Genomic DNA, 26,236 nt, shown 5'->3' with positions numbered 1-26,236 from the left:
AAAGTCACGTAAGAGCAGTTCTTAAGATGCGGTAGGGATACAAGGTATCTATAACAATGTGAAAATATTTATCCATACAATCATAACATAATATATCATAACAAATACAATTGGCAACTCCATATATAAAACTCTAGAAATGTCAAATCAAAAAAATATTTGTTACAAAATGTCAGAATTCATCCAAGGTATTCCAAATAAAAACGTAAAAGTTAAAATTATAGCTAGTTTCGTTAAAATGTATACTGTGACCAACGGTTTTGTTACCTAACTTACTAATGTAAAGATTAAATAAAAAATAGATAAGTTTTAGTCCATTAATGGTCCAATAAGAGATATTGCGCCTAAAGTGTTTCAGGACGTTTTTACAAGGGTTCTATTGAATAGAGTAGTAGATAGGCTTGTTGTGTTTATATATTTTTTTTTATTCATATTTGGTCTCATGACATCAGCAATATCTTTATCGCATGAATAAGGTTCAGGAAAAAAATATTTAGTCCATTAATTCTCCGATGGAAGATATTAGTGCTAAGTTATTTTAGGCACTTTCACAAGGCATTCTCTTAGTTGAGTAGAATACTGAAAAACAGTTGATTAGGTTTAAATCTTGGTTCTTATTTTGTCCCCATCATAGCACCTTACAGGATGATCTCGATCACAGGATGCACTGGGTAAAGTCCTTGGGTCCAGAAGAAATTGAATGTCTTAGTCTATTAATGGTTCAATGTAAGACATTGCGGCTATGCTCTGAGTAAAACTTAGTTGGATAGATAAGGATCTTAGTTCATATTTGGCCCTAAAGGAATAAACTTTAAATCTCTAATTCGTTTTAGCACGTTAATTATTACGTTCTTGGTATGTAAAAGTTCGTTCAATTACGTGTATTTTAATTGTCCATATTGGCATTGCATTAGACCTTACCTTACATGTACTAAGATGCCTAACCAATATTAATTTTGTGAGTAAAAGTGAGCGTATTAAATAATAAATGCTGCTCTGAACATCGCACTTTCTTAGCATCTTTAGTGCATGAGTTTTAATAGTTAAATCTTGATCTATCTAAATACCCAAATATTTGACTTAAATCTTCTTTCTATAATATTTTCAATTCCCTTTATTTTCGGTTTATTGGTAGCTGTCTTCGAAATGGTTTCTTTCGTATAATCATGTCATACTTACTGCAATATTCACCCTTAAATCATTTAAACTCCATTAATTATATACATAACTTCTTTAATCTAAGCGTGTTTGATGTTAAAAAAATACATTATCTGCAAAAAAATAATAAACTATGCAATTCTTAACAAAGTGCATTAAATCATCCATATAAATTCTAAGACTCAAAACACAAGGTACGTGAGACACCAGACTCATTTGCTATAAAATATTCCTAATCTTAAGTACCTGCTTTTTATTTAAGTAATTATCAAACCACTCCCACAAAACAATATCACCCAGTCCTACATTCATTAATTTCACCATTAAACATAAAAGTGAGATCTAAAAACATCAGTATCAGTAACAAGATTTTGTTCAATATTTTGCTTCGAGTCTTCTAGTACTACACCCTGCACAGCCGTCTCTGAGTTGAATTTTTAAATGATTTACTTGAATTCCCTGTAAGAGTTCATCAAAATGAGATATGATTTTCGAATTTTGCGTCAGCAGATCCTTGCTATATAGAACTCGAACTCTTTGGATGGTATCGTTTGATCTACGTGAGCTTAAATCATAAAATAAATTTCTTTTGATTAAAACTTATTTACTTTATAGTTTTGAAAAGGATTACTAGTTTTCTAAACGCCATAGTACTCAAGATATTTAAGACTTAAGAAAAAACTATACCTATACCTATCTGTTGAAATCATTTTAATAACATTGTTTGTTAAATAGATATGACCGAATTGAGCTTCACAATAGCAGACTTTTATTGGATCTTCACCTAAAGGTCTGTTCCACCAATATATCAAATTTCTTGTAGTTCTATGTAGAACTTAAAAAACCTAATACATAAAAAATAACAGAAAATTTGAGCAACTCTGCAAAAGAAATGAAATAAAATATAATATTTCTGGGTTGTGCAAAATGTGCGCATCTAGGTGATATTAAAATCCGGCGTGCAAAATCTGGTGCGACAAGAAAATTAATTTAAAATTGTAATAAGGGTGCTTAGGTTTTAATTAATTTTAATTATATTAAAAAAAGTTAAAAAAAGTTTTCGAAAAAAAATATGAAAATTTACACCATACTTGATGAGGCAGCACTTATTTTCACCCTCACATATCCGTTTACATAAACACGAAAATAAACAAAGCTACCTGTATATTATAATTAAATTATTTATATCCACAAATCACTTATTATCAAAAATAATGACTGTCATATAGTCATTATTTGTGATACTAGATCTCTGTACAAGTTGTACCAAAATAGATCTTAAAAATTGATCTTCACAATACTTGTTTATAGATCAATATTTAATAGATTCCAAAGTATTTAATGACTTAAGATAATTGTACTGCTTTAACTTATTATCAAAAATCAATAATAATAAAATAGTTAATCTTGGAATAGGTACGATATTGTAAAGTAGGCAGATATTACTATAATATTAATTGGGAACTTAATTTTGGTTTACTTTAACCGAAATCTGGCTTTGCTGCAACTTAATCTAAACCTTAGCATATTGAAATTAAAACTAAAAATTACCGCATGGCCTAAAACGTAGTCGAGGTTGTTGGGTAGCATAAACTCCTTGGTTTCAGAGAGTTAAGCGCATATACACCAGAGGGCAGTAAGTGTGATGTATTGTTCCCTCACCACTTAAAAATTATGATTTAAACAAACAGTGGCCGAGATAAATTGGCTATTAGTAATTAAATAGATCATGCTGTTTTGTTTTTTTTCTTTTCTATTAGACTAAAAAATAAAGTCTAATTTTTTAATTTTACAAAGCTTCAGCAAGTCTGATATAAGTAATGATTAATGCAATATAAATTTGCATTGGTGAAGCCATAAATACCTTAGTGCCTTATTTTCTTTCCTTTAATTTAATTTTTCTGTAGTACCACTTCTTCTCCTTGATAAAATAAAGCTAATTGGTAGGTCTCGTTTCATCTTTTCAATTTGTAATAGGATGGCATGCGCCTTCCTCAAATCGCAATCTTAATAAATTTTACCAATCTAAATATAGCCTTTTTCTGTAGTGTATAACCAAATGTGTAATGATTGGTAAATACTAAACGCCAACCACCTGCTTCATGATGTCACATTTCCTTCTACTACTAACCAGAATCGCAGAAACGCATTGGTAACTATCAACTAAAAAAAAGTTCCACGCTGAAATTCGGCTTAAAAAATTTAAATAATCGATATTATAGGATGCTCCAATATCGAATCATATTTAAAAAAAAGATATGATATTTTAACTCAATAAAAGGAAGGTAATTTAAATTCTTGATTTTTTGTATCGGAATAATTCCTAAAATGTAAAATAAATATTGAAGCATAAACAGGACACCTTTTAAATACAAGACATTATCTACTTTAGAAACATTTCAATTACCTTGGCGATAGTAATATATGTAAAACAAAATATATCAAAATATAATATTTAAAATTTTTCCTAACTTTATAAGAGCAATACACAACTCGAAAACTTCAAGAAACCCTAATTGCGAAAATGCAACCAAGAGAATGACAATAATATAACAAAACTGAAGCACACACTCCTATCTGAAACACAGTAAAAGGGATCAACAATTTCAAGAGAACACTGACAGTTAAAGCAAGCAGCATAAAATCTGTAGAATGGCAGCTACTAGAAAATAGCCTAAAATCTCAACAAAATCTCAATCTCAAACAAGATGAATTACTAGAAATTATACCCCACCGATAAAATTAAAAGTATAACCTTAAATAAACTTAACAAACCAATTTAAATTATAAAATAGGAGCAAAACAGTATAAATAGTTAAATTTACATTTTCGTATCACTGCTCCCTTCTCATGTTTGATTAATCAACATCTCAAGCATTAAAGATAGGCCACCTTCACTCATGAAACTCATCCTAATATATCTCCGGCCCCAGTCGATTTTTACAATTTGCATCTTTATTATCGATCGTCGCTAGTACACGTGATCTGGGACACCACGTCATTGACTGTAGTGACAACTTGATCTTTGAATTCAAATCTGTAATTTTGCTCAAAAAAACCTTAAAATAATTTGGAAATAAAACAAAAAGACACAAATTTTAACATTTAAATTTTGACATATTTAAATTTGAAGACTTACTGAATGTTACTTTTCAAGTGAAGTTTGTTTGCTCCTGTTCATGGACCATTTGCCAACGCTTTTGTAGATCGACGATCCGCTAGCACTTCAGTCACTGTGGTTACTTCTTGCTTCGACATAGATACACTTCGGGCCACTTACTAAAGAAGTCCATAATAATAAGAATATATATTGATTTTCGGAGCCGCTTGTAGGAAAAAGTTCCATCTGCATCGATGGAAAATCATTACAAGGTTGCACCAAGATACTAAAGATTTTTCCCTCTGGTTCAAGTTCTTAGAGGATTAGTTATATGTTTGTTTCCTGCACTTTCAGCAGCAGCCGTCAACATCTTCATGACTGTTCAACTAGTAAAACTTTTATCTCACTTTTGCTAAGGTTCTTTCACTCACTCCGAACCCGCTTACACGGAAGGACCGGCAGATATGTCTTTATTTCCATCGACGCTCTTTCAGACTCGTTTTAATCCATCTTGTATAACCAACGAATTCCATTGACCTTGGTAAGTTGTAATTCTGAAGCTTTCATATTTTTCAATTAGGGATTTTGAATTCCTCGATACGTTAATTTACAACTGAAGATTTATTCCTTTTTCTTCGTTATCGCATTAGTTTCCTGGTTCTCGTCTCGTTCCGCTTGAACCCCTCTGTATATGATTTTACTCCTCTTGTTCTTATTTACGGTTTTGTCCCTCTTATTCTTCACTCTGTTTACGGTTCGTTCTTCTCTGCTCTTCACACTGCTTAAATAGCAGCTCCATTAATTTATTAACATTTCTATTTAAAAACATGAACTAAATTGCCTCTAAATGTCCCTCTCTTTCTATTATATTGAATCTCAGGATTATATTGCTGTCTGGATCACACTTATATTAGTAATGTACTTTACTTTTAAACACACTATATTAATGCTTAACGCCAGATTACAAAATTTTTATCTGACCTGCGTTGATCGCCTATTTTTAATTATTTTTAAGATAAACGACAAAACCCTTTTAAATATTAAAAAATATGGTTTCTTTTAAAGATCCATACTTAAATCATTGAAACGATAGAAATAGCATTGCCAAGCAACTATAGACAGTTTGTTTGCCAAATGTTTATGTAGAGATGACAAAAAAAACTTTATCATACAACTTTGTCACTTGTTTGGATGGAAAAACAAAACAATGCTACTGTTCCTCTTTAATAAAATATGAAGCATTTTCTTTAATAATATATGATAAGAAACTCTATAAAGAAGTCAATATTCAAAGTCAAATGAATGCAGAATACATATATTTGAGAAAAAGGCCACACCATCGCAGCACCGCTCGATCGCAATGTTGATTATTATAGATTTATTAAGTAGTTTTTATAATCCTACGTTTATGATGACGTTTCTCCCTTGATATGATGTTATGACAGTTTCGGTATTTACTGAAAAGATCGGCTTGAATCGCCTTTTTTCCATGGTGCGGCACAAATCGCACAAGTTTTTGCCATCATAACAGTTCATAAAAACACTCATTTTTTTTCTTTGTCAACCAAAAACTAGAAAAATCACAAAACTTCACAAATGACGATTGTAAACACAAAGCCATTTGACGAGTTACATTTCGCAAATGATAATAGCTTTCGCTTGCGGTGTTATCAAATTTTTTAAACGCGGTCTTAGGAATTACAATGTTTTTTTTTTTGCTTTTAAGATGTTATTTTTGTGTTTAAAATAAGATATACCTATTTCTACTTTTAATTGTTTCTTTAAAATCTAGCATTAATAAGTTAAATTGATATTATTATAGTATTGATGTGGCTGAAAGTTTCCTCTTTTAAAAATGAGTGTAAGCTTGACAATAGAGAATCGGTGGATGCTTAAACAAAACACCCCTTTTGTCCCTATGTACATGTTGAACTCAAATAAAGTTGTTGTTTTCTAATTCTAGTCTTTCAATGTTCTAAGGATCCATGCAACAATTTGGAAATGCCTGGAAGTTGCATTATTTATTTAAAGAGATAGTCAAAGCAAGCAAGTATAAACAATCTAGAAAATTTAATTTACCAGAATTTACTATGAAATAATTTAAGTAATCCAAAATTCATGTCAAAAGGGGCGTTCAAATAAGATGAATTAGATCTACTAGACTCTATAGGTAAAATTAATAAACTAAGTGAAAGTAAGATACAAACTAAACTTGGCTAACTAACCCAAACTACAAAATAAAAGCAAAATAGTATAAAACTATGGGAAAACAGATTTATCAGGTGATATAATATGATTATATGCATTTGTTTGTTAGTGTCTCAAATTTTTCTGATATAAATTCATTTTTTCATAAATGGAACCCGCAGAAAAAGTTTAAGACTCATTCGCCGACCTTTGCCAAAATTTAAATCAACCATCCTACTAAAAAGATTTCTGGCATTCATTAGATAATTTTTCAGGTAATAAAGAATTTACAAATTGACTTCATCAAAAAAACTCACCAATAGCCTTAACTAAATTTGAAGCTACGTATTTTTTGCATTGTTTTCAGGCTTATTTACAAAGTTGATTTAGATAACTCCTTTTAGACTTTTAGAAACATTTCTTATATCCTGGACCTATAAAGTCATTTTGCATGAAGTCGTATAGATTTAGAAGTAAGATATCAACAATAACAAGCTTGATTGTTGCAATGGAACCTTATTATCGAGATGAATAATTTATTTTATTTTATTCGGAGCCATACAACAGTTATTTATGTAAAATGACGAATGAAAAGTCCCATGAATAAAAGAGAAAATTTATACGCGAGTAATATACAATTTTTTACGTATCTGATAGCAACCTATAAATACGCATAAATACCTTGCTCGTTGAACCAATCGTCGTAGAAAATTTTATCGAAAGTCATATTTTTCTTAACAGGTTAAAAGCAGTGAAGCTATGAGCATTTTTATCACAAATCGGGCCGACTTTAAACTGACAGACAAGCAAGTATTTGTAAAATTATTCACTTTCAAAAATCTAAAAAAAAAAACACTATCAATAATTTGTTGGCCAGTTCGTTGGCCACCATGATCGGCTTGGCGAACTTATCGCTGCTTGACTGTTAGTTTTGGTACCAACATAAAGATGAAATTTATTAAAAATGCAAATTGACTGGAAAATACTGTGAGATGAACAATATTAACATAACACCAATTATGTAACTATAAATAAGAAATATCAATGGCAATCGTATGCACAAGATATTCGAGTATTATAAATCCTTACGACTTAGTTTCAGGCATTTTGTATATAAGCCCGATATCTCATGATGTTGGCTATAATCGCTACCATGTGTAATTTCTCCGTCAACAAAGAAATTAAAGTCAAACTTATGTTGTTAATAATTTTGACATAACAAGTCAGATATACTTTAAAAGGCCAACCTAAGCTCTGCTGTAAAGTGTATACATCGTTTACGGTAGTAGGATCAACGAACTGATAAAACCAAAACTGAGATAAATCTTTTATCAGGATATAATATGCAAGCTCAGATACAACGAAAGAAATCAGTCTTTTTCTGTATTGACAGAAAATAGTAAAAATAATATTTTTATATCAGTTATTCAATTTTTAATTCACAGCTTACTAATTAAATATTTTTCTAAATCTAATAATTTGTTTATAAATGATTAAAAATACCAAATTTCAATTAAAGAATTAAGCCTTTTATGTGATTATTCGATTATGATATTATATAATTGTTAAACTTATGATTCATTTTAGGTAATAATAAAATGTACTTTGTTAAATGAAGTTTATTAAAACAATTTGCAAAACTATAAAGTTTGTAAATAAAATAAAGCGTTAAAAATTCAAAAAAAATTATGATTTTTATTTTTATATGGGGAATATAAGTGTCTAAAATGATTTCTTTTAGACTATAGAGGATATTCTCAAAATGGAGCTGACTAGAACTAGCGACTTTATTAGAGTGCCGTGGGTTTAACGCCTACAATTCAATAAAGTATAAGTGCCATTTACGCTCAAAACGACTCGGACTTCAAAATCCGTATCATACTCTCGCCCAAGCGGCTTCAACTCGAACTTGATCCTAGAGTCCTCGTTCCATAGAAATAACCACACAACCCAACCATTGTCCAACATAGCAAGAGTTCTATCCAACCCCAGTTGGGCGATATTAATCCAAATTTATAAAGTTAAAAATGAAATAACCAAAAATTATCATACATATACCTAGAAACAGCGAACCCTCTTCTTGTTTCGACTAGATGATAAGTAACTATCAATCTTAAACATATTATATATATATACAGGGTACGGAATCTGGAAACTGGAATACTGACTGAATACCAACTGTCCCAAAACTATGTACATATTACCGTCCATGATCATAAGTCATTCAATAATTCAGATTTTTATTTAATGAAAAAACGCAAAGATAAACGGGTTTTCGTGAGGTAAATCGAATTAAAGAATAGGTAGTTATTATTAGAAAATGAGTGATTTCCATATATGGTCATGTAAGACCTATCCGCGCTCTCATTGGCTAGCGGCATATTAGGAGAGAAGATCGCAGATGTTGTTTTGGACTTATAGTCTATCTGCCGACTGTCATAAGCAGAAGAACGCATTGACATTGGTCCTGTATTTTAAGTGAGAATAATTTGCCATTACACTTAACCAGCAGTCATTATTTTGTCATAGTATATGGGGACCAAGTCATTAAGGCCCCAACATATTTTTATGATCCTTCGAGCCTAGATTATCGTCATTAAACAGTAAAAAAGTCATTATTTCGCTAAAAATCCAGAAAGATATCAAGACTTTTTAGACATTTATTCGGTGAATAATACTCTGCAAGTAATTCGCGCGGTAACTAGAAAATAAAAAGATATTATTTAGTGCCTAAGAAAAGCCAGTGAGTGCCTAATCAAAGCTCAAAAAACTGTAAATCTATTCCATTTACTATTGTTGAATTGTTAGGGATACAGGCAACTAAGTGTACCCGTCTCCTCCTTTTAATTAGATCTGTCCTACATTTATACCCAACATGTCACAGCTTACATAAACATAAACTGTAATTTTTTGCAATTTAAGTCATTTTAATTTAATTTTTTATCACTAATTGCCCAGTCAAGATGGCAGATGAAAATTTAAAGGCTAAATTAAATAGTTTAAAACACGCTAGAGATTCTTATAAAGCAAAGTTGTCAGGGTTCACGAAATTCGTCGATTTTAACCTTAATTTAAAGACAGTCGAGGAGCTTCAGGTTCCAATAAAAACGATCGATAAAACTAACAATGATTTTACTGAAGTTTCCACCGATTTAGAAGTCTTGCACATAAGTAGCACAAAGGTTAAAAATTACAGGAAGGAGAGGCAGGCATTTGAAGCAGAGTTTTTTGATTCCATTGGTAATGCTAAAAGATTAATTACCAGTGTGCTCAGCTCAATCAGTTTCAGCAAGCAACTTCGAATGTTTTGCCTCAGTCTATTGTAGTCTGCAATCGTATTAATTTACCACCCAATAATTAGCGTAAGAATCGCGTGAGAATTGAATGTTTACGATGCATTTAAGGCTTTAATTCATTAAGAAATAAAATCCCCAAATAACACCAAATTAAAGTACATTAAAGGCTGTTTAACAGGCTCACTAAAAAGCATTATTGAACATTACGAAACCACCGATGATAACTATTTAATTGCATGAGATTTGCTTTGCAACAGTTTTCAAAATATTCGTATAACGGTTAGTCATCATTTAAAACCGCTTCATTTAATCAACCATTAATATCAGTAGGAAAGACAAGTCAAATTTTAAGAACGAACTGCAGCGTTATATGCGTTCTCTAAAGAATCTTAAACAACTTACAGACAGTTGGGTTATATTAATTATTTATTTAGTCTTAACAAAGTTAAATTTTTAAACTTAAAAGTAATGGGAGCAAATGTTACAAATACATTGCCCTTAATTGAGGAATTTCCCACATACAGTGAATTTGTGTAATTTCTTTCTAATAAGTGGCAACTTTTAGAAACCTCAGTAAATCAAGTCGAACCAACAAGACATTTACCTAGTCATTCAAATCAAAACAAAAGGGAAGAAAGGTACGATAAGAAATTTTCTTATTATACTTCAGTTCAAATATTAAGTCAAATAATAGAAAATTCGCTTTGAATTTTTGTAAAAAAGGTCATTATATTAATTATACTTGCAGGGACTGTTTAAAATTATCTCAAAAAAACGCGAAGTAGAAATTCGAAAGTTAAATCTTTTTATAAATGCTTCAAAAACAATAATTCTGAACAAAATAAATGCCCTTCCACGAATTGCAAATTATGCCACAAAAAATATAATACTCTTTTGCATTATGACTCGACAGTTAGTCGTAGTCATCAGAATCCAGACCAGAGGTAAAGTATCCAGGATTCGACGCTGACCACGGAGGCAGTGCTTGGGGACGTTCCTTCCAGTATTTCAAAATTCATGTAAGAAACGTGCAAGACAGAGCAAGAAGTCATTATCGACATTCAAAGGGCACCACGTCAAACATTGCTTTCCACGGCTGTGATTTACATTGAATCTGTAGGGCCAATCAAGGTCAGAATGTGCAGGCAAGGTATATTTTAGATTCTGGTAGCATGAGTAATTTTAAGCCGATTAGGCATTAATTTGAAAAGCCACAACCTTCAGTATCGGGCATAAGTGGTTGTACCATTAGTAATGGTGGGCAAATCAGGGCAACAATAAAGTCTACTCAAAGTCATTTTTAATCGATATGAGATTTTCTGGTAATCAATAAAATTATGGGAAAAATTCCCTACTTATCCTTTGATTTTACAAACTTAAAACTACCCGAAAACGTTACTTTAGCTGATCCAACCAACGTATCACATTTCGAGTGATTGACACTCTCTTAGGAGCAGACATCCTTTACGAGCTTTTATGCAGTAATCAAATTCATTTAGGTAAAGATCAACCAATTTTATGTGAGACAAAATTGGGTTAGGTTTTATCAGGGTCGTTAAATAGCATTTTAGTTATTCTAAAAATTCATTCTGTAATTTCACTTTTTTGGTAGATAAAGGAGTGTCAAACGCCATCTTTCATTTATTTCAAAGTAGAACAAGAGTAGAGGAGCAATTTGCCAAAACCATTAGGCGCGATAGTAAGAGACGGTTTGTAGTGAAATTAGCCGTGCGTGATAGCTTTGTAGATCTAGGTGAATCGTATGACATGGCATTAAAACGGTTCTATTTGCTAGAACGTAGGCTTAGTCCCATCCTCAGAAATAAACATAAAGGGAATTTCTTATTATTTGCCTCACCACGCGGTATTAAAGCAGTCACGCTCAACGACGAAATTGCGCACAGTTTTTTACTCTAGTGCAAAAAGTAGTTCCGGGTTATCTTTTAGTGATGTTTTAAAGGTAGTATCAGCGGATATCGCAAAAATGTTTCTAGGTGCGTAACAGTTGATAAAGGTCAAAGAGATTTACAGCGTATTATTTGGCACTCTGACCCTTCGGACGACTTAAAAGTTTATCAGATTAACACCGTTACGTACGTACAGGCGTGCTCATCATTTTTAGCCAGTAGATGCTTGTTTCAAGTGGGTATCGAAAGTGAGGAAACGTTCCCAGTAGCGTCGCGAGCAAATAAAAGAGATTTTAATTGTGATATTTTTTTATTAGAAGGGATGTATCAAGTTGAGAAGGGAAGTTTCCTGACCTTTTAGAAAAGAGCATGTTTCTACTAAGAAAGTGGATATCTAATGAGCAACGCATCCTTGGTGATTCTCACACAAGTGACATTTTTCAATACATTATCAGTGATAAAGAATTAAGAACTCTTGGCATTTTACGGAATACGAAATCGGATTTATTTGGGTTTTTTATTGGATTTGAAATTCCTAACCTTTAGGAGGTTACAAAAAGGACTATTTTAAGCATTATTTGATTGTTCGATCCACTAGGGCTAGCAGGTCCAGTTCTTGTTCAAGCAAAATTACTATTACAAGATTTGTGGACATTATTACTTTCCTGGGATGAGGCTGTGCCTCTTAGTATCTAATATTCATTCCTCCAGTTTTATGAAGGTCAACTGTCTAGTAAATGTCAAAATATATCGGCAAGCCATTTTAAAGAATACTGTGGACATACAGATTCATGGTTCTTGTGATAGCAGTGAAAAGTCATATGGCGCATGTGTAATGCTTCGTTCAGTTGATTCCTTAGGAAAATGTAGGGTTTCGCTCCCATACGCAAAGGCTTGCGTTGCTCCACTAAAAACATAGACATTACCAAGGCTCGAACTTATGGAAGCCGTCATTTTAAGTCGCTTGGTCGATAAAGCTCTTAGAGCCTTAGAGCGAAATTAACATTTGCAAGTCTAGTATATTTTATTGGACGGACTCGACTATTGTTTTAAGCTGGCTAAAACAATAATCTATAAAGCGGACGCCTCTTATTACCTTGGCTTGTAGAGTTTTTAATAAAAATAGATTAATTTGTTAACTCTACATTACTCTCAGGATTGTTGACATTCTTTTTATCTTTTTTATCGTTTTTTGAGCTTTTTCTTTTACTGTATAAGATAATTTTTCTTAAAAAAATACTTTCGTAGGTTTCTTCTTTACGCTCTTCTCCTTTAAAGTAAAAGATTGGTTATGCTATGGACGCTCTGATTTTAAATAAGAATTGCTATAATCATTAAATAGTTATTGTTAACATTTTTTTTGCATACGCAATGCACGTAGATTTTCGTTAAGGGTGCGATAAAATGTTTCTAAAGGTGATAACGATTTGGGATTTATTAATGAGATTACTTAATATTCAATATTATTTAAATTCTTTTATGGTTAAATTATCAAATTTTCCTCCAGAGTCGGAAGTGACTTCATCTGAGTTATGATGCGACATACAGGATGTTCCACTTTTGATGGATACAAGCCTATTTTGTATATTTGTTGAGGGATCTTTTTTATTTTTGGTAGCAGGCTGTATGGCCGTAAGGCAAACATTCTGTTCAGAATAAGAAATGCTATACCTTATAGAGGTACGTTTTCATAGGGTTTGATATTTTTTGATGCAAGAATAAACTACCTTAAGGACACTATTTATTTCAAATCTGTTATATTATATTGAATCCTCCTGACCCAGATACTTAAGTTCTAATTTGGATAAACATTGATACACGATGTGTCATTAAACTAAGACATTTTCATTTTATTATTATTTTTTAAGTACATAATTACGACGCCACTGGATAAAAAACTTATCCTTTTCGAACACTATAATTTCTCGCGCATTTTTCATAAATTTTCCTATTTCTTAAGCAAACTTTCTGTAATTCTTGTGTAGAAATTCAGAGATACACATGCGCGTATAATTATTCAGATGTTTGTTTATAACCTTTATTTTTGATGGCACCCTACAGAAAGAAATCAAGAGGTCTAGGGAGCCATGTTACACAAGGACTATTCCGACTAATCCGTTTGTCTTGAAAATGTTCGTTAAGCCATCATGCTATAGGTGCAGCATTATGGATCGGAGCGCCATCTAGCTGAATATATAAATTCTCTCTACAAGTGGTTATGAACATAAAATAATATTATATTTAAGGCTCGCGTCGAAATTGTTGACATATTACATTGTTAAGAATAATAATATAATAAATATTAAAGTTAGTAATTTAAAAAGCTTTATTATTACATTATTTAATAAGCATGCTCCAATAAAGACGCAAAAAATTACTAAACCAAAAGCTGATCTGTTATTATGATTCGCCGAGAAAAACAAAGCTATTTAAATTGTATTGCTTCTCAAAACAATAGTCATAAAATTTGGTCAACTTTTCGAAATTTGGATGTACAATCTTCTCACACCACAAAAAAAGATCTACCACTTCATAAATCCCAATTAGCCGTAACCATTTTCAAAACACTTATTTTGAAAATGCTTACGCTCATCTAATTTTCGATCTTAAGAAACGCGATCACATTTCTCATAAAATTATTGATTTAAAATGGTTCAAAATGGATAATATTTGGAAGCTTATATCTCGAGTAATTTTAATATTTTGCGCAATACTTTTATAACACGATGTTCTGTACGTTCTGCAAATTTGACGAAGTTTTCAATGCCCCAATTTCGAACTGCTTTTTATACTAAATTCTTTTCTTACAATGCAATTAGCTTAATCAACTCACTTCGCCATGAATTTCACCTCTTTGATTTCAATAAACAAGTTTAAATTAAAAAAAAATAGATAGAAATATAGATGTATGTATGGTTGAGTAGAATAGCATTTGTTTGCTAGACTTTGCCATCAATGCAATACTAGGTGTAAGTAATGGTTATTATAAACCTATTTTGTTTCATCTAATAAAAGGCATTATTCATTTATTTACTTATTTAATAATATTTAAGCATTTTTAGAATTAATATGCGCTTAAGAAATAGAAATAGTAATATTAGTAGGAGGTGGTGCGCAAAACTGTCGAGAGTATTCAAGATAAATTCAATTCTGATCACTTAATAACGTACGCCACAGTGTCTAAAGTGAATCGAATGTTTAATCTACGGGGTTTGGTGGTAGGAGAAAGCAAGAAGGCATAAAAATTATCCACAGAATGCAAGAATTTCAAATATTTCCAGCTGACTACAACATCCTGTTTAATAAGCTTTGATAGCAGGCGGAAGAGAACAGTTTTAAGATGTTTGAAAAGAAATGGTATTAAACCGTTTAAACCAAGATTTTTGCACACGTTACAGTCTGGTGCTGATCAGACAAGAATGAAGTACTGTTTAACCATGCAGCGTAAATTTTACGAAGACCTCAATCTCTTTGGCAACATATTGTTTATTGTTTACATTATATATTATTTATTGATTAGGTGAAATTTTCGATCAACGATACAGTTTCATCTAAGAATATAAGATATTAGAGTAATAACAATTCTCATTGGGTAATTAATTGCAAAAATCAATATTCTAATAAAGTATTATTTTAAATGTGTGGTTTGGTATTTCAAAATACCGTCTTATTGGGCCCTTATTTTTCAATACGACTTTATGCGAGATTTTTGGGTTTATTGCAAAATGAATTTTGGGATGTTGTTCATGGTTTGCCATTAACTTATAGAGAGAATTTGTATATTCGGTTAGATAACGCTGCACTTGTAAGAAAAGTGTTTAATAAAAATTGTCAAAATAAGTGGGGTGGTCATAATAGTCTTTTAATAGCGTAGCTTTCTAGGACTGGATTTTTGTACGTGGGATCCTATAAAAAATAAAGTTTAAGCAGTCCATGAACATTAGGAGAACCGAAAACTAAGAAAGCAATCTGAAAACATAAATCGATTAATATGTTGATATAAACCAGTTATTTATCCAGGGTACGGTATTAGCCCTATACTTTTTCTGGTTTATATAAATGAGTATATATTACTTTTATATTTATATAAATGATATTGGTAACATATTAAAAAAATGCAATGTGATATCATATGCTGATGACACAGCTCTGTTATTTTCAGCTAACAATTGGAATGAAGTATATGATCGGGCAGAGTTGGGGTTCGACAAAATTTACCGTTGGCTAGGTTTAAGTAAACAGTTGAAATTTTGAAAAAAAAAATTTTATTGTTTTTTCCCCCACAAATGCAGATCAACCGAAAGATGAATATTTAAAACTCCATAGTAAAACCAAAAACTGTAACTGTGTCAAAATTAATAAAGTCTTTTGATTTGAATCTCAGCATGTTTTATATTTTTGTTCCTTTTAATATTACATTATTTAATGTCTACTTTAACCCTTTTGTAATATATTTTGATTTGATTGATCTAGTAGCGCCGTAAGCATATACTTAAAAAAATAATTAAAATAAAAATAATTTATTTTAATCGGACACCCTGTCTCAATAGTTAAAGATGGTTTACTCTTGCATCAAAAATATCAAACTACATTAAAACGTACGTCTATAACGTATTGCATTTTTTACCCTGTGCAGATTATGCGCCTCATAACTGTATAGCTTCCTACCAAAAATGAAAAATATCGCTCAACAAACGACCAAGATATAGGCTTGTATCCATCTTAAGTGGGGCACCCTGTTTAATGCAGTAGTTTATTTAAAATTGTTACAGCAATTTTAGAATTTATATGCTATGCTTCTGCATCAAATTTATCAAATTTATTCGGCAAAAGTAAATGTCCTAGCTTAAAGGAAATTCTATTAGTAAATGAATAAAAGTTGTCTCTAAGTAGGTAAAATTGCATATCGGACTTTCCTCGGAACTATAAACTTACGTTATCGCTATTGTCATAGATTTAAACGACTTAATAATGGAATATCACGTAATTGATTAGGGTCTAATTGGTCAAAGCTTAAGTTTTCTAAATTATTTCCAACTAAAATATCGTACGCATCGTCAGGGCTGAGACTAAGTACAGGCTCAACATTCCGTAGAACTGAAAGCAGATCGTCATCGTCGTTATTGACTGATGGTTCGCGCAATTGATTACGTGTATTTATTTCATTTCTGCCTATATCAACTACGTAATCCTCTTTATCCTTTTATACTTAATATTAAAGTTAAATTCTTCTAATCACAATCTCTTTTGGGATAGTCTTTGGTTAGGTTCTTTTAGTTTACGCGAATAGTCGCGTTCTATCTTATCTTGTTCTAGTCTTAGATACTTGGGATCCTCTATAATATTTTTTTTATTTTTTCTTAAACATTTTCTAAAGCAAAATTTTTAAAAAAATTACGGTAATACCGAGTTAATACTAAGAACCCTTCGAACCTTTTTTATATAATAATACTTTCATTTTTTTCTTCATTAGGTCTGATTCCATTAAGCTTAATGGATATGGTCCAAAAAGGATTCTTGCTTACCTAGAAATTCAGAGTCTATTTGCATTTTAAGATTGAAATTATTGAATTTTTGAAAAAGTTTGTTTAAATAAAAATATTTTTATTTAATAATTTCGAGAAAATAATGATAGTACCCATATAGACAAAGCAAAATTTATGTAAATATTCGAATAAAACGTGATCCATTGTTTTTTGTAATGTTGCTGCATTTTTTAATCCAAGAAACATTCGTATATATTCATAATGTCCATCTTCAACGATAAATGTAGTTTTTTCTACTGATTTTTTGTTAAAGGTATTTGATGGAAACTTTACGCTAAATCAAGACTACTGAAATCTTAACTTTCCCAAATTTTCCAGAATTTCATCATTTCTCGGAAGTAGATATTTGTCATCTATTGTTTTTTGATTTAGCCTCCAAAAATCAATAACGATTCCCATTTTTTCTCCCCTGAAGCATCCATTTTCTTTAATATTATCCAAATTGAACTAGACTAAGGCGAAATAGATGACCGAATGATTTCAGCATTAAGAAGTTTATTGATCTGTTTTTTAATTTCTTGCTTTAGATTCTTCGTTAGTTCTAATGGAATGAGAAATGAAATTACATGAGCTAAATTTATCTTTCAGGTTATAGAAGACATGCTCAAATTCATAACATAAGTTATTTATTTTGGCTGTTTTCTTCGCTATTCATATGGTTAGTTCTTATTAATTTACTTATTTAAATTTAATTATTATTATTATTACTTAACTAGAAATAATATATTTTTTAATTTATTAAGAGTTCTGTACTTATTTTATTGATATCCAAATTATTTAAATTGTAAGATTACTTGAAAATTATTCACAGTAAAGATACTTTTAGGATTAATTATTTCGTTATTAATTTTTATACATGAGACTTATTTTTATACTTATTTACTTAATAATTATAATTTCTTTTTAATGTCTTCTTGATAATAGTCTTTGTATTTGACATTTTGTTATTTAAATCTATAGTGTATTTTAAATTATCTAAATCTTTAAAACTAAGTAAACAATAAAATTCTTTATGCCACGGTAGTAAAAGAAACTTAATCTCGGAGAAAATTCTTAAATACTGCTAAGAGAAATCTTCAAGGCATATTGCCCTTTAATTATTTTTTTTGGCAAGTAGATATTTCAAAGTTGTGTGGATTAATGAATGATGGAAATAAATTAAAACTAACTTCCGGATTCATTATGCTAGCACAAACACGTGTCTATGTTATGTTTATGACTATAATTAAAGGGTAGAAATGTATGACTCGAATAATTATTTAATTCTAAGTGAACATTTTCTTGGGTTCGGGAACGTTATCCTGTATGTTATACACCTCTTCCACAATGACATTGGGCTGCTAAGGAACTTATCTTGCAAAATAATTGTGATTTCTATTTTAAAAATATCAACCCCCTTAACTCAGTCTACAGGTGTCTACAGGTGATAGATATAGGCGTTGGCTTAGGCAAATAACTTAGTTAACAAGATTTAAAAACGTTAATTTAACTAAAACTATTTTTTTTGGTGAAGCACTGATTTACAGTCGGGTTTTTCAATGGTAGTCAGCCCAAAGGCAAAACTGTTGTTGTTACTGATCCAATTACTGTTGTACTTGTAATATGGTATGTTTTTTTTTAGTATTTCTTGGTAGACTATTGTAGCCAATTCATTGTGCCGCTCTAGGTACTAACTTTCGTCTAAAGTTTGACAGCTAGATAGAATATGCTCTATTATTTCTTGGTTCTTGTTACATTTTCTACACTTGTTTATTGGTATTTCTTCGTTTAGTATTTATTTCTTTTAGTTTTTTTTTATAACTTATTAATAGTGTTCAGCCTTAAGCCAGTCGGTGGATTTAGCCTGGTCTATTATATCCTTTTGTTGTTGGTTAATAAATCTTCCGTGTAATTGTTTAGAGCTCCAGTCTTTGATTTTTTCTCCGTCGGCTTTTGTTTCGAAAGGTTCGTAATTTTCTGTGCTAAGATTTAATGGAGTATAGTTTATAACTGCTCTTACTATTGGTTTACTATTGGAGCACATTGCAGACTGCAGCGACATCCCTTATTCGTCTGCCTTTTTTTTATGCAGTAGTGTTATAAAACTGATATTTTTGGGTGATGTTTTTTGAATTTTTGTTTTGTTTTGAACTTTCTCTTGATTGCTTTTAGATCAGTTTGTGTCTATTTAAATATACCGAAGAAGTATTGAAGAGCAGATATGGTATAGCTGTTTATGACGTGTGTTTATAGCTGTGGTGACATTTCTTGAATTAAATTTAGATTTTAGAAGGTTATGAAGGCGTGTTTTAAATTCTTAGTTTTATCTTCCATTTCTCCATGTCATATAAAGTTTTTATTAAACAGCATTTTTTTGATAGTCAATGTTTATCATGTGTAGATCCTTCTACACTTCGTTTTTCTTTCGCATTTGTTCGTGAATGACATTATCGATAGTTATTTGTTCTTGCAGCTCAAAAATTTTCTCTTCCAGCCTTTCTGTTCCTCCGCGAGTATGTTGTTGTTGTCCAGATATGTGCAAAACTTCTCGCATAATGCTGCGGTGAAGACCTTATAATGTGACTTATGGGAAGGCTAGTGTCTGGTTGTCTGGTCGACAGTTATTTTTGTAAACGCTTGGCAATACCGCATCTTCCATATCACGACGTCACCATGCGCGAGGAGAGCGCCGCGCGAGGTGTAGAAGTGGGAACGACGTACTCTCTCGTTTTGACTTTCTGACGACGCAAGCAATGGCGTCATACTATTTAATTTAACAATTTATACTGTACTTATTACTGTGTTTGGCAAATAAATATTGTTTTTTAATTAACGTGAAATGCAAATAATCTGAACGCCACACACTACATTTTATGGTCCTTCGTCGCTGGATTTGACTCCTGAACGGAATTTTACTGCATTTTAACATCCGTACGGGACTTTCAACGAGGCTTTTACCGCATTTATTTGTGGCTTGAACTAGAAGAAACGCCGATCGCCGACCCAATCGACACAAGTTTGGATATTTTGCCTTTTTTGACGACGGGAACAACAAGACCGTCTTCTCAGGGAACTCCGATTGGTTTTGCTTATTTCACTACAGGTTAGTGCGTTCCTTTATCACTTTCTTTCCTTTACTTTTACAGGCCTCTGTTTGATTTATTTGTTTATTTTTTTTTAATAAACTTAAACTGCTTTGTATTTGTGTTACTTTATGGTGGTTACTTTGATGGTACTTTACATTGATTTACAAACGATTTCGTGATATTTGATGCTACTTTGGTGACAAAATTAATACCTTTAACTGACATTTGTTTACGTTGCAATATATTATACATTTTGCTGGTATACTATACCTATTTACACTCATTTCTTTTGGTATTTCACACTCCCTTTGATGGTGATTTCTACTATTTACATTTTATCAAATTTTGACATTTAATATACCTACTTTATTAGATATTTTACACATTTTTGGTGTTACTTACGTAGGTTTGATAACTTTACATGCATTTTAATTAAGTGTTCTGAGAAACCTATTTAATTGCATTGTTTTATTACTTTGCCTCTATTTTGAACAATTTCTTTGAAACTACTTGTATATTTGTATTATTAACTATTCGAGATGGCTGACGCAAGAAATAAAAGAAAGGCTACTAAAGCTGCTCTTACACGGTTTGAAAACTATTTTCAAGCTATTAAGTCAAACAAAAATCTTTCTCAAACTGATTTGGTGGAACTCAAAATGCGTGCGCAAAAGGCTGATCAATTGTTGGAAGATTTTAACGCTGCTCAGTTGAAGATTGCCGCTACGGAGACTGATATTGATTTTGATGAACATGACAGTGAGTCTGAACAATTTGAAAATAAATTCTACCGCATAACATCTGAAGTGAGCAAATTTTTAATTGACCAGATGCAGCCGCAGGTTTTAACTCCAAACGTGGAAACTAATTTAGCATCCAATTCTAATGATGATTTAGCCAACATTAGACTGCCTCCAATAAACCTTCCAACGTTTGACGGTTCATATGACCAATGGTTGTTTTTTAGAGACACTTTCAATTCTTTAATACATAGCAATTTCAAACTGACACCAGCCAAAAAATTTCATTACTTGCGCCTCTCTCTAAAGGGTGTGGCAGCTGAAACTATCTCATCACTTGAAATCTCTGACGCCAATTATGATGTAGCCTGGAACATCTTAAATGAGAGATTCGAAAACAAACAGATTTTAGTCAGCAACCATGTAACGGCTATTTTTAATTTGCCATCTTTATCACGTGAATCTGGACGTGGCCTTAGAGTCATACTTGACGGCTTACAGAAGCACATGGGCGCCTTGACGGTTTTAAAGATGCCCACAGAACATTGGGATGCCTTAATCTGTCATATTGTGACAGGTAAATTTGACAATGTGACTAGAAGAGCTTGGGATTCCAAAACCTTTATTGAAGAACTCCCTACTTACAAGGAACTTATAGATTTTTTAAAAGACAGATGCCGAATTTTAGAGTCTTTCGAAAACAGCTCTTTAAGAAACGCTTCAAACAAAATCGAAAGGCCTCGCCAATCACACCCCAACTTTCACAAAAATACTTCTCAATCCTTTGTCGCCACTAACAGTAATAAAAAATGCACGTTTTGTCAAAAAGAACATCTCATCTACACATGTCCTCAGTTTTTACAAATTTCTGCTATTGAAAAATTAAATAATGCTAAACAAATGAAGTTATGTATTAATTGCCTTTCTATAGGCCACGCAACTAAAAACTGTAGGTCGTCTGGATGTAGAAAATGTGGAAAATTCCACCATACCCTTCTACATTTCAACAGAACCGATTCTGGGACTGTACAAACCAATAATAATAACACATCTACCTCTTCTTATTCCAACAGCATTGAGACTGACTTGAAAGACGTAGCCACAACCTCTTTGTCTACACATGTGATGCACACTCCTCTTATATACTCACCTTGTAGTTTAGTGGTAAATGAAAAACTTAATTTAAACACTGTATTATTATCCACTGCTATCATCAAAGTTTTTGACACTACAGATAAGTCACACTTGTGTAGAGTACTCCTAGACAGTGGAAGCCAATCCAATTTCATTTCAGAAAGACTTTGCAACTTGTTACAACTTCCTATTGAAAATATTAAACATTCTATCACTGGTATCAGTCAGAAAATTGAAACCATAAATTCTAGAGTTTTTGCTAAAGTCCAATCCAATTTTTCTAACTTTGAGGCGAATATATCGTGTCTTGTACTTAAATCTATAACTGGAAATATTCCAGCTATATCCTTTGACTCCAGTTTATTACATATTCCCAAAAATATTGCATTGGCTGATGAGCAGACATTTTCTTGGAACTGATCCATATTGGTCAAATAAAATTGGGTCGAGGACTTCCAATTTTGCAAAAGACACATTTTGGATGGATTATTTCTGGTCCTTTACAAACTAATCTTAGTTCAAGCCTTTGCTCAAAGACACAGTGCTTTTTTACAACTTCAATTGACAATCAGCTAACTAAATTTTGGGAGGTAGAGGAATTTCCTAAAACTAAATACTTATCACCAGAGGAAACCTTTTGCGAGGAACATTTCTCTCAGCACACTTCTAGAGCCCCTGATGGTAAATTTGTAGTACATCTTCCACTTAAGGACTCCATTGATCGTCTTGGGGACTCGAAGTTGACAGCTACAAGTCGTTTTTTAAATCTTGAAGGGAAACTGAATAAAAGCCCTGATTTAAAACGTACTTATCAAGATTTTATAACAGAATATGAAAAACTCGGTCACATGACCCTATCTAAGAATCAAAATGATACTTCTGGATATTTTTTACCGCACCACTGTGTGCTTAAATTAAGCTCCACTACAACTAAACTACGGGTCGTTTTCGATGCTTCCTGTAAATCTGACTCAGGTTTTTCTTTACACGATTTACTTATGGTCGGACCTAATGTCCAAAACAGTCTTTTTTCAATTCTCTTACGGTATCGTATACATCCTGTAGTTCTCAGTGGTGACATTGAAAAAATGTATCGACAGGTCTATGTAGCCCCTGAATATCGTAAACTTCAGAGAATTCTTTGGCGTGCTAATATTAATGAGCCGATTTTAACTTACGATTTGTCCACCGTTACATACGGTACAGCCTCTGCTGCATTTCTGGCTACTAGATCTTTGCAGGAAGTAGGTAAAATACATGCTAAAGACTGTCCAAAGATTTCTAACATAATACAACGTGATTTTTACGTTGATGACCTTTTAACCGGCGCGCAAACAGTCGATGAACTTAGACAAATTAAAGAAGACATCCATGATCTTCTTATGAAGTATGGATTTCCACTTGGAAAATGGGCTTCAAATGAGCCAACCTTAACTTCTGATTCCTCAATACATTCGATTTCTTTTGATACAGATATTCCTTCTAAAACCTTGGGCCTTTTATGGAATCACATTTCTGACACGCTAGAATATAAAATAGGTCCTATTGAATCTAGTACTCGCGTAACAAAACGTACAATTTTATCATCAATTTCCCAGATTTTTGACCCTCTTGGTCTACTTTCTCCTGTCACAATCCCGGCAAAAATCATCTTGCAACAGCTGTGGAAGCTTAAAATATCATGGGATAAATCGATTCCAATGGATCTTTTCACAATCTGGTCATCTTACAGGACACAACTTGTGGAATTGAATAATCTTAAAATACCAAGACTAACTCTTTGCGGTAATCCTATTGAGCTGCAATTACATGGCTTCTCTGATGCTGCGGAGCCAGGTTATGGTGCCTGCGTGTACCTTTGTTCAAAGGATTCGTTAGGCATTTTTTCGTCTAAACTACTCTGTGCAAAAACTAGAGTCTCTCCACTTAAAGAATTGACTATTCCTAGGCTCGAGCTTTGTGCAGCATTACTCTTAGCAGAACTAGCTAAAACTGTGTTAGCTTCAATACCCTCTACTTTGGACTCTAAGCACTACTGGTGTGACTCTACAATAGTACTTGCCTGGATTAGATCATCTCCTCATCGTCTAAAGACATTTATTGCTAATCGAATAGCTCAAATTCAATCCATAACTAATATTGATGAATGGAGATATATTAGAACCGTAGACAATCCAGCTGATCTACTTACTAGAGGAATTCCACCTTTAAGCTTGTTAAATTCGACTTTATGGTTTCATGGACCTTCTTGGCTGACTGAAGATGAGTGGCCAACCGACATAGTAGATTTATCAAATATTGATACTCCTGAATTACGAAATGTCACTTCTTTTCATGTGTCCATCGAAAAACATACCAATAATGACTTACTTACTTTAATTGACAAATTTTCTAATCTAACTAAACTGGTTCGTACTTTTGCCTTTGTGCTACGCTTTAAAAACATCCTTAAATTAAAATCTAAATCTGACTTTTTTAATAGAGAGCTTTCAACTCTGGAAATTGAGAATTCTTTGAATACACTTGTCAGCTTGGTACAAGCTTCAACATTTTCTGAAGAATTTAAAGCACTGAAGAATAATAATAAGGTCTCTAATAAATCCAAACTCCTTACCTTGAATCCCTTCTTTGACCACACTCTTAATCTTATTCGAGTTAGGGGTCGTTTGCAACAATCTGATTATGAATATCAAAAGAAGCACCCTATAGTTTTACCCCCTAAACATAGACTTTCACTTTTGATCGCACATTCTGAACATATTAAGCTACTTCATGCTGGTCCACAACTTACATTGGCATCACTTCGTGAAAGCTTCTGGCCAATCAATGGCAGGAACTTAATTAAAAAGGTTTACCATGACTGTTTAACTTGTTTTCGCTTTGTTGCAAAATCGACAAAGTACCTTATGGGTAATTTACCCAAGACACGAATTACACCCTCTAGACCCTTTTCTGTGTCCGGTGTTGACTACGCAGGGCCCTTCTCCCTTAGGGATCGCAAAGGACGTAATTTTAGAATTAACAAGGCATACATAGCATTGTTTGTGTGTTTTGCTACCAAGGCTATTCACCTAGAGCTAGTAAGTGATCTTACTAGCGAATGTTTCTTAGCCGCTTTGTACAGATTCAAGTCACGAAGAGGCAAGTGCATACAAATTTATTCTGATCAAGGGACAACATTTGTGGGTGCATTAAATGAATTAAATGCGTTTCTCAAAGAACACTCTTCTACTATTTCGGATAAATTAGCAAATCAAGGTATACAATGGAATTTTATACCGCCTCGCGCTCCACACTTTGGTGGGCTTTGGGAGTCCAGCGTTAAATCGGTAAAGTTTCATCTTAAGCGTGTAGTTGGTAGTTTATCATTAACTTTTGAAGATTTTTCTACAATAATTACTCAAATAGAAGCCTGTTTAAACTCCAGACCCTTATGTCCTCTTTCTGATAATCCGAATGATCCAAATCCTCTCACTCCTGCGCACTTTCTTATTGGTGAACCATTGACGACGTGCCCACAAGTTAATCTAGTGGGAGTAGCAGAGAACAGACTATCAAAATACCAACATAGGCAACAAATGGTGCAACATTTTTGGTCTCGTTGGGTCAAGGAATGCATTGCAGAACTCCAGATACGTACGAAATGGAAGCAGAATTACCCGCAGCTCCTGAAACTAGGCGTTCTTGTGCTCATCATGGAGGATGGATTACCACCATTAAAATGGCGAACTGGCCGAGTGGTACAAATATTTCCTGGAGGAGATGGTATTGTCCGAACAGTATTAGTGAGGACTGCTGCTGGCGAGTATAAGCGTCCAGTTACGAATATTGCTGTCCTGCCTATTTATGATTTTTAAAGCCTGGAGGCTTTCAAGGGGGGCGATATGTCTGGTTGTCTGGTCGACAGTTATTTTTGTAAACGCTTGGCAATACCGCATCTTCCATATCACGACGTCACCATGCGCGAGGAGAGCGCCGCGCGAGGTGTAGAAGTGAGAACGACGTACTCTCTCGTTTTGACTTTCTGACGACGCAAGCAATGGCGTCATACTATTTAATTTAACAATTTATACTGTACTTATTACTGTGTTTGGCAAATAAAT

General features: G+C 32.6%; 1 protein-coding gene across 1 annotated transcript; it reads left to right on the top strand.

The window, feature by feature from the left end:
• The first annotated feature begins 20,798 nt into the window (after positions 1-20,798).
• LOC126734653 (uncharacterized) lies at positions 20,799-25,990 on the top strand. The gene is made up of 2 exons (XM_050438352.1): positions 20,799-22,163; positions 22,706-25,990. The coding sequence occupies exons 1-2, from the start codon at positions 20,799-20,801 to the stop codon at positions 25,988-25,990; spliced, it is 4,650 nt and encodes a 1,549-aa protein (XP_050294309.1).
• Positions 25,991-26,236: the final 246 nt, after the last annotated feature.

This window comes from Anthonomus grandis, chromosome 3 (assembly GCF_022605725.1).
Source record: "Anthonomus grandis grandis chromosome 3, icAntGran1.3, whole genome shotgun sequence".
In the NCBI taxonomy this organism is placed as follows: Eukaryota; Metazoa; Arthropoda; class Insecta; order Coleoptera; family Curculionidae; genus Anthonomus; species Anthonomus grandis.
This window is presented reverse-complemented; position numbering and strand designations above follow the sequence as displayed.

Coding starts and splice junctions, on each gene's coding strand:
- LOC126734653 (XM_050438352.1), top strand. CDS start 20,799: ATGGCTGACGCAAGAAATAAAAGAAAGGCTACTAAAGCTGCTCTTACA. Junction 22,164..22,705: donor ACTCACCTTGTAGTTTAGTG/GTAAATGAAAAA, acceptor ATTGACAATCAG/CTAACTAAATTTTGGGAGGT.